The sequence below is a fragment of the Cyprinus carpio genome, chromosome B15, assembly GCF_018340385.1.
Source record: "Cyprinus carpio isolate SPL01 chromosome B15, ASM1834038v1, whole genome shotgun sequence".
Classification (NCBI taxonomy): domain Eukaryota; kingdom Metazoa; phylum Chordata; class Actinopteri; order Cypriniformes; family Cyprinidae; genus Cyprinus; species Cyprinus carpio.
In genome coordinates, this window is record NC_056611.1 from 18,384,969 (window position 1) to 18,395,185 (window position 10,217).

The 10,217-nt window shown below is 38.7% G+C and overlaps 1 protein-coding gene across 1 annotated transcript; it reads left to right on the plus strand.

Annotated features, from left to right (window-relative positions):
• Window positions 1-337: 337 nt before the first annotated feature.
• On the plus strand, window positions 338-9,917 carry slc13a5b (solute carrier family 13 member 5b). The gene is made up of 12 exons (XM_042739603.1): window positions 338-1,210; window positions 4,378-4,506; window positions 4,613-4,749; window positions 4,853-5,064; window positions 6,050-6,221; window positions 6,291-6,413; window positions 6,490-6,702; window positions 6,907-7,013; window positions 7,122-7,243; window positions 8,549-8,710; window positions 9,092-9,229; window positions 9,562-9,917. Exons 1-12 carry the CDS (start codon window positions 1,082-1,084, stop codon window positions 9,685-9,687), a joined length of 1,770 nt encoding a protein of 589 aa, XP_042595537.1. The 5' UTR covers window positions 338-1,081; the 3' UTR covers window positions 9,688-9,917.
• Window positions 9,918-10,217: the final 300 nt, after the last annotated feature.

Consider the following 10,217-nt stretch of genomic DNA (forward strand, 5'->3'; position numbering starts at 1 on the left):
CATTTTTATTAGTTTTAAAAGAAATTTTAAAAGAAAATGCTGTTTCTGTCTTTCTACTTAAAAGTGTCATGTCAAGTGCAACACACTGTCAAGTCAGTGTGTTGCTTGACATGTCTTTGTAAGCATTTGTAAAATTTACTGGCAATTTCTGAGTGAAAATTGTTTCAGAATCCTACACCAAATTCATTGTATTCCATTTTAATTATGTTTTAAATTTAGCACAATTTATAATATGCTATTTTGTGGCAAGTTAAATTGTGACAATATGCGTTCCAGACTTTAAGGTAGCCTATGTCTATACAAAAAAAAATAAAAAATAAAATAATTACTTTCAAAAATACAGCTACTCTGGGGAATATTCACTAGCAAAAAGTGTCAAAACTACTCCCTTACTTCTAGCTTGATTATAACAAGAATTCATAAAACAACATGGAACAAAACATTTGAGTACATGGATTTATTTCATCTTAATGAAACACAGTTGAATAAAACTTGTGTAACCACTTTTGTTCAAGTTGTTAATATAACTTCTAAACAAGCACAGGTCTATAACAATGTTAAATGACATCCACTCTTCTGCTAAATCTACACAGCCCATAAACAGCAGCTGCTTCCTTACAGTATCATCAAGTTCTAAGGGTGTACTCACACTAGTCACGGTAGCCCTGAACCGAACCCGAACGCGATTATCCCCCCTCCCCACTCCCCCGCTGGCCTGCACTCACACTTGCACTAAACTTTCCGGGCCGGGGCAAGCTTTTGTCATGTATGAGATAATGGAGAGCACTTTCGCTAAAATTCTACAGAATAATTAATAATAATTTAATTATAATTTATTCCGTGCATTGATTTTCACTTTTTGGACGTCAAACGCGCGGCGTGGTTCAAAACGCCTAGTGTGAGTACACCCTAAAGATAAGAATATGATTTAAAAGCTGGCTGTGTGCAGGAGTATGTAATAATAATTGCTTTTTCTCACTCTCCCTCACTCTCTCTCTCTCTCTCTCTCTCTCTCTCTCTCACTCACTCCACCCCAGAGAGCAGGTTAAAAGGACGTGTCCAGCACTGTTAAACTTACTTTATGTGTACAAACTTTCTTTATTCTGAGATGATCCCTGCACTAAAATCCATATGGAGCATGAAGAATGGGATAGTTCTTTTCTTCACTCCTTTGATTTTTCTTCCACTTCCAGTGGTCATCAACACAACGGTATGTATCAAACTAAATTTCCACAAATTTTTAATTCATTGCTTGAATTACACTTGTCTAATTACTTCTATTACATAGATTTTGTATGCTTTTGTCTGAGGTTATAATGGTTAGTTTGTATGCACCTGTCAAACACTGCATATATAAACACTGTTCAATACAAATTCTGTTTAATACATGGATACTACATTCATACACTGAGGCCTCCATGTACAATAATTCATTGTACCTCAAATTTGTTTTTTTAACCCTTTGTCATTGTGTATGTTCAAGCGTGGGAACACATAAGTCTAAATTCCTGACTCAGAGTCAATGTGTTGTGGTCATGACCCTTATGTGCATATTTGAGACAGTGCTTATATAAACTACTCCCATTGACAGTTAGATCAAAAATCACTTCTCAAAAAAATCCTTATTGCCAGGATTATACTCTCAAAAATAGTTAGGTTTTTTGCAGTGATACCATAATAGAATCACTTTTGGTTCCCTAAAGGACCTTTCAGTGAATTATGATTAGTGTAAAGAAAATTGTAAAAATCTAAAGAAACTTTTTCCTCTGTAAAGAGACTTTTGTCCAGTGGAAAGGTTCTGGGAATATTAAAGGTTGTTCCTGGAACAACTGATGCCAATAAAGGACCTTTATTTTTAAGAGTGTTAAGCAAAGATCATGTTCAACATATTAAACAGGGATCTAAAACTACAATGGGCATAAATTAAAGGACACTTCACTAAAATCAGTAAATTTGCATTTGCATCTTCAGTAAATTTGTGATACTGATTTTGAGAACTACTTTGTACAAATAATCAATAACAGATGTCCTTGCGTTCATTGAATTACAAGATACACTTTAGATAAATTTCAAATCATGCTGGATAACATGAGCGCCACTGTCGTTAAAATACTAGGACACTCTGAAATTTATTTTAATAATAAAAAAAGTTAATAACTTCAATAAAATACAGTATTTGGAAGAAAAAAAAAACTTTGCCTCATGGTTTGTGTTTGCATTCCCCAACATGATCATCATGCTAATGATAGCTTTGCTCTAAGTATGAGCCAGACAGACAATTAATTTGGTACATTTCATCTTTGCTTTTTCCATTTTCCAAGCAAAAGATCATATCAAATACTAAAACATTCTGACGGATGAGGGGGTATCTAAGCAGTTTAGATTTACAGACTCAAAACTGGAAACAGGAACTGAACAGAACAACCAAGTTAAACACAATGAGAACTGACAAAGAACAGAAGAAAACACAGGGATTAAATACACTGTGAAACACTCAAACACCAACAAAACCACGAGTAACCACTGAAACTAATAAAAAAAGCGACAAAGGAAAATGAAACCAACTAAAGCAAACACAAAACACAGATGACTCGTAACAGTATCCCCCCACAAGGAGGCACATCCTTGTGCCTCAAACAAAATGTCCAACAGAGAAGGGTGGGAGGAGTCTTAGGTGGGGAGCAGGATACAGGACAGGAAGGGCCAGGGTGGAGACGAATGAAGAAGCAGCCAGGGTGAAGACTGAACCAGTTGGAGCCAGGGCGGAGCCCACGGCAGAGTTGAGAAAGGGAGGAGCCATGGTGGAGCCTTTCCAGGCAGAACCAGGGATACTACAGACTGAGACAGAGCCAAATTAGGTGGAGACCCAGGCGAAGCTTAGGAGACAGAGACCTGGAGTGACAGCAGAGACCGGGAGGGCCAAGGTAGAGCTGCAGACTTGAGGGGTCGAGATGGATACAGGGAATTGGCAGGCCAGGGCAGAGCTAGAGGTAGTAAGGACCAAGATGAAGCCGGAGGGATGGAGGAGCCCGACAGAGCCAAAGGGATGGAGGGACGAGGCATAGCCAGAGGAGTGGAAGACTGACCAACTGACCAAGATGTAGCCAGAGGGACGAAGGAGCCTGAGGTGGATTCCAGGACTCGGAGGACTAAAGGTGAAGCCATGGGACCAACATCCCAGAACAGAGATGGAGATTGAGATCTGAGGCTCATTCACATTGCAAAGTGGAGAACATAGAGCCAAGGAGCTGTAGGGAACCATTGGAGGTAGAGCCAAAAACTCTGTGGTTTTAGAAGGGGAGGTGGGAGAGGGAGTCAGGGTGGGACCAATTAATGATGACACAGACTTGGTGCTGGGCAGAACCAGCGGATCAGATTCAGGAATGGCTGGAACCAGCAGAGACACATTAGATTCAGGCATTTGCTGGAACCAGTGGAGACTCAGGAGATTCAGGAATGGCTGGAACCAGTGGAGACTCAAGAGATTCAGGAATGGCTGGAACCAGTGGAGACCCAAGAGATTCAGGAATGGCTGGAACCAGTGGAGACTCAAGAGATTCAGGGCTGGGCAGAAGAAGTGGAGACAAAGGAGATTCAGGGCTGGGCAGAAGCAGTGGAGACAAAGGAGATTCAGGACAGGGTGGAAACACAGACTCTAAAAGTGTGGTGCTGGGTGAAACAGAGTCCGTGCAGATAAATGAAACAGGTAGAAAATCATGGCATTAGCTCTAGCTCTCGTATCGTGGCAGACTCAGGCTCATGGTTTACGGTGGGCTTAAGCATTGCTGCAGCTGAGCTGGTGGGCTGGTCTCCTCCTCACTCTCATGGATGGTAAAGAGGAAACCATTATGAAGGAGTACCCACTCCACATACTCCTTAAAAGTCCCTAGAGGCTTATTTTTGCATTGAGGCTTGTCCGGAAACCACACACAGGCTGTTATCATCATAAGGGATGAGATGGTAAAGGCTCAGAAACTCCTGTGTGTGCCTCTTTAGGGACTGGTTCCCCTGCGGGAGAAGGAGGATTCTTTTTGCTGCTAGATCCATCCTTTGGGATCAGTTCTTCTGTCACAAAATGGTTACAAATAAGGATGAGGTGAATGCAGCAGTTTAGATTTTTTTACACAAACTCAAAACTGGAAACCGGAACTGAACAGAACAATCAGGCTTAAAATAAATACATTGAATCAAACCAATCAACAAAATGAACAGCAGGTGCAAACACTAACAAAACCATAAGTAACCATAGAAACGAATGAAAACAGACAAAAGAAACTTATCTAGAAACTCAAAGTCCAACTAAAGCAACATGTCCCCAAAATATGTCTAGAATCATACTAGAATGCAGTTTTGAAAGAGCACGTTTCCATCTTCCAGGAGGCCAGCTGTGCCTATGTGATCATACTGATGGCAGTTTACTGGTGTACTGAGGCTCTTCCTTTAGCTGTCACGTCACTGCTACCTGCTGTTCTCTTCCCCATGCTTGGCATCATGCAGTCCAAAATGGTAAGTTGGTTTTAGTGTTTCCAGTTAAGAAAGCCATAAAATTAATTAGAGATGAACAACAAAAAAGCACACATCAAAAAACTAAGGCTCTGATTTGGTTCTCTAGGTGTGTATGCAATACCTGAAGGACACTAACATGCTGTTTGTGGGTGGACTAATGGTTGCTGTGGCAGTTGAGCACTGGAACCTGCACAAACGCATCGCCCTTAGAGTGCTTCTCATTGTTGGGGTGCGCCCAGCGCTGTAAGTTAAACCCTGTAATACAATCATTGATAGGTTGTTAAATCCAATCTTTAGATTTCACATTTGTGTTCACATTCTGATTGCTTCCTTTGTATTAATGCAGCCTGATGCTGGGCTTCATGGGGGTGACAGCTTTCCTCTCCATGTGGATCAGTAACACGGCTACTACGGCCATGATGGTCCCCATAGTGCAGGCCGTGCTGGAACAGCTGAACAAACAAGAGACAGAGTCGTCACAGACGACCTGTGGTGAGGAACGGCCCCAGGCCCCTGAGGCGGAATACAAACAGACAGCAAAAGACAGAGACACAGAAGGTCAGGCGAATAATTGTTTATGAGGTCCATGCAATAAGATGTATTTTAGCAGTACATATACTACCGTTCAAGTTTGGGGTCAGTAAAAAAAAATTGAAAGAAAGAAATGTGTACTTTAATTTAGCAAGGGAGCATTAAAGCCAGTTTCCACCACAAATTAATTGCAGTTAATTGTAAAAATAATTTTAAGAGTTTTCTCTTATCTTTTAGAATTTGTTTCTTGCAGTTCAGAGAGAATAAATGTCAGAATTATGAGATACAAATACAGAATTCTGAGTTCCGAGTTTATCTTGCAGAATTAGAGTTCCCATCTCACAATTCAGAAAGGTAAAAAAAGGTAATTGTGACTTTTTATGTCACAATTCAGATCTTTTTCTCACAATTGTGATTTTATATCTAACAATTCAGAATTAGTTTATTTATCATAACTCACAATAATAAGATAAAAGGTTGTGATTACTGATTATAGTAAATTCTTTTATTGTTTTAAAAAAATTCTATTTCAAACAAACAAATTCTATTCATCAAAGAATTCTGAAAACAACAACAACAAAAATGCATCATGGTATCCACTAAAAGCAGCACATTTTCAACATTAAAGGAAGAAATGTTTCTTGAGCACCAAATCAGCAAAAAAAGAATTAAACTTCAATTCAGCTTTGCCATCATGGGTATAAATTACATTTTAATTGCAATAATGTATTACAACATCACTGTTTTAATGTTGTGTGTTTTTGCAGCCTTGGTGAGCAAGGCGACTTCTAGGTGACTTCTTTTAAAAACATCCAAATATCTTACTGACCGCAAACTTTTGAACTGTAGGTTATGAGAGTAATGTATCATGTTTTTTAAACCTTTATCCCCCAGGGGCTTTTTTTCTCACCATCTCACCAACCCCACATTTTTGAACAGTAGTTTTCATTTCAAGACACAATTTTCATTTTTGGATGAATTATCATCACTCAGTGCATTCCCTATTTCCTAGTGGTGCTACACATGCTGGATGTCTCACCAGAGGCCAAACGAAAGGAGTCAGCAGAGAAGCGGTTCATGGCTAAAGGAATGACTCTGTGTGTGTGTTATGCTGCCAGCGTTGGGGGAACGGCTACACTCACAGGCACTGGACCTAACCTAGTACTGAAGGGTCAGATGAACCAGTGAGTACTGAATAAACATTTCTACCATTTTGTTTCAAGAAACTGAACCCTTTCATTTATTTCCCTCAGATTATTTCCTGACAATGGTGATGTCATCAACTTTGCCTCATGGTTTGGGTTTGCCTTCCCCAACATGATCATCATGCTGACAATAGCTTGGCTCTATCTTCAGTTCATTTTCATGGGATTCAAGTATGACAGATAATTGAATTGTTACATTTCACATTTTCTTTTTCCACTCCTTTAAGAGCTTTATTTATGTCTCCAGCATTAGGAAGACATGGGGATGTGGAGCGGTAAAGTCAGAGAAGGATATAGCCGCCTATAACGTGATCCGGGAGCAGCATCTTCAGCTGGGACCGATGTGTTTTGGTGAACTCAGCGTTCTGGCTCTCTTCAGTTTGCTTGTAGCGCTGTGGTTTACGCGAGATCCTGGATTTGTAACAGGCTGGGCAACACACACCTTTAACACTGAAGCAGAGTACGATTTACACTACAGGCTTAGATCGATGAATTTATTGCAAAAGTGCAATTGATCAAAGTCACTAACCATGTTTGTGATCGAAATAAATCAATAAAAATATGTATATTCATATTTAACGAGAGTATGTATGCAGGCATTATTCCAAAAATACTGGAATAATAATAATATGACTTTTTGGTGTTTAATATTCCGTACATTTAGATATGTGACAGATGCTACAGTTGCAGTCTTCATTGCCCTGTTGCTCTTCATTCTGCCATCTAAACCACCCCGGCTTTGCTTCTGGTCATCAACTGGCTCTGAAACGGGTAAGAAGAATTTTATACAATGAAACGGTCTACAAAGAAGACTCAGAGAGTTTGGATCTATTGTTCTGGTTTGGTTTGACTCGCTGTACTGTATATATTAATTTACAGAGCCTCAACCCTCTTCTGCGCCCAGTCCAGCCCTGCTCTCCTGGAAAGTAGCTCAAAAGAAGTTACCCTGGAACATAGTTTTGCTCCTAGGTGGAGGATTTGCCCTAGCCAAAGGTAGCGAGGTGAGAGCACTCAATGAAAAAGGAATGTTTCTGTTTTAAAATTGTGATTATTATGTTTCTTTAAACTGCTGTGAAAATAATCATTTAAATTGTGGCTGTCATAACCAGTTTTTGAGAAAATGGCTTCTGAAGTGTGCAAACTATTTTCAGACATTTTTGACAGAAGATTTATTCACACATACTTCAATTACAGGATAAAAGAAATAACAATGTGTCTGTAATAGTGCATCTATTTAACACTACATTTACAATAGTGGCAATATGCTTAGAAATCGGTCACATTAGTTAAATTTAGCAGGGAAAAGGGCTGTATTGTCTGTAGTCAATAGTGTAGGAATGTATACAGTATGGCCCACATAGAGATCACTTCCCAAGCAGCTTTCTGTTTGTCAATGAAGCAAATTCGCATGACCAACTTGAACCAATACAAAATCTATGTGGGGAAATGTTTTCCATCACACATGGATTTCTATTGAAATGACTGGATTTCGAACTTATAATTTCAGCAAGCAACGCTGACCGCACATTTAGGTCTCAAACTGTGTGCTTCACATATCCAAAACCTCTCATACTAGTGCCGGGCGATATACCAGTTCAAACGGTAAACCGGCTTGAATTACGAAAACGGTATGATTTTTTTTTTTTAAAAAGGCACATTAGAGCAACTGTAAACGGCCATTAACAGAAGCCAAAGACGCTGAAGATGAATGCAAAGATGTATCAGGCAGATCAAGCTCACTGTTCACGATGCGCAAAATATAGGAAGAAAATCCTAAATGTTGAGGGGTTTAAATGAATGTATCTTTGAGAGGAACTGACTGTCTTCGGGAAAGTTTAGATGGGATTTTCTTTTCATCTTATCTCCATATAACGCATATTTAAAAGTGCAGCGCTGCTTTGTTTACAGCGGTGAAGGAAATGTGGTATCACCACGTCAGTGCATGAATTTGCATTCTCATTTAGACTGTCTGCTGTTTTTGTTTCTTTCAGATGTTTTATGTAGCATTTCACAAAGATCAGACCATTCTGCTTTTGCTATAAATTAGAAAATTATACAATCTAATTTACATCAAAAACCGCTCAAGCAATATGCATGTTTGTTTGGATCATGATTAAAATGCAGTGATTCTGCAACTGTTTCATGCATTTTGATAAATATAAAGGCACAGTCAGGGACAGTCAAACATACCGATGTGTTGACTAGAATCATCTTTATAAAAAAAATAGTGAACAACTCCCAACATTTTCTTTATTAACTCCATTTGTAACCTGCATCTGACTTCATAAATTTCTTTTGTATCTCAGGAGTCAGGTCTATCCAGATGGATGGGAAACCAGTTGACTCCCCTACATAGTATCCCTCCTTGGGCCATTGTTATCATCCTGTGCCTCTTGATTGCCATTTTCACTGAGTGTACCAGCAATGTTGCCACAGCTACCTTATTTCTTCCTGTCCTTGCTTCCATGGTAAGACTGGTATATAAAACCTGTAAAATTATGATATTTACCAAGTAGATCCTCAGAAGATGAGTAAAAACATATAATGAAATATGATAATCATATCTATATGCATCATTTTAGGCAGGTGCTTAAATTCTTGAAATAGCATCAGCTGTGAAGTTGTATTGCTCATCAGCTGTGCAAAGCTTAACTAAAACGTCAGCCTCCATGCAGACATGACTCACAGTTTGTTATAATCTTTAAGAATTACAGCCCAATTACAGACACTTTGTGATGAGCTTAGAAAACATGCAGTTAGATCAGAGACATATGAGTCAGCGCTGTCCACAATTAAATCTTGTTTTCTGCTTTATAAGTACATCAGACAATTCTGTTTCTGTTTCGCAGTCTCAATCGGTTGGAATCAACCCTCTTTACATCATGGTGCCATGCACACTCAGTGCTTCCTTTGCATTCATGTTACCTGTGGCAACTCCACCAAACGCTATAGTCTTTTCCTATGGATACCTCAAGGTTTCAGACATGGTGAGTTCCAGAAACTGGCAACCAATTTTATTCCACACAGAAAAAAGGGTTCCCTGGTGTACTCAGCCCAAGTGGCAATTTCAGCCTATTTCCATATTCAAAGTGTGTTTTAAAACTCATCATAACACAGAGGAACCAGTTTATAAGATCAGCTGCCAGACATCAATCATTTATAAGTAGTTACGTCAGTGACATAGCATTGTTAAAACAAATGTGGCCCCATATATAGACAAACCACAAATCATTTTACCACATCTAAAAGATTTTCCTTCCCAGCTGCTCCAGTGACCAATAAACTCACTCAGTGATATTTAACATTTTGTTTTTCTCAGGCAAAAACTGGCATGATGATGAATATCATAGGGATTTTCTGCATCACCTTATCCATCAACACCTGGGGCAAGGCCATGTTCAACCTAGACTCTTTCCCTGCATGGGCCAACCAAACAGTAATATGACAGACAGTACAAGGCCAAATGGAAACCAGCAAGCTGCTTATTTTCTTCGCATCATTCTCATAAACGACGTGGATCAAAGCTGCAGCAGAGAGAAAATGAAACCTGCCATGTCTTGCAGGACTATTTTGCACACTCATAACCTGTTTCAGAGCTACAGTAACTAAGCACAAGGATATACTACAGTATGTTCAAATGTTTGGGGCTCTTACGATTTTTTGATGTTTTTAAAATCTCAAATCAAAAATGCATTAAAATCTGAATTAAAAAAAATACAATAAAAACAATAATATTATGAATAATAATATTGAGAAATAGTTTTTGTAATAAAATAACCATTTTCTATTTTAATATATATATATATTAAAATGTTATTTTTTTGTGTTATTGCAATTATGAGTTTTATATTTGATTTTAATATAGTATTTTGTTTCACACAATCCTTCAGAAATCATTCTAATATGCTGATTTCTTATTATTATCATTGTTGAAAACAGCTGCGCTGCTTAATATGTCTGTGGAAACCATGTTTG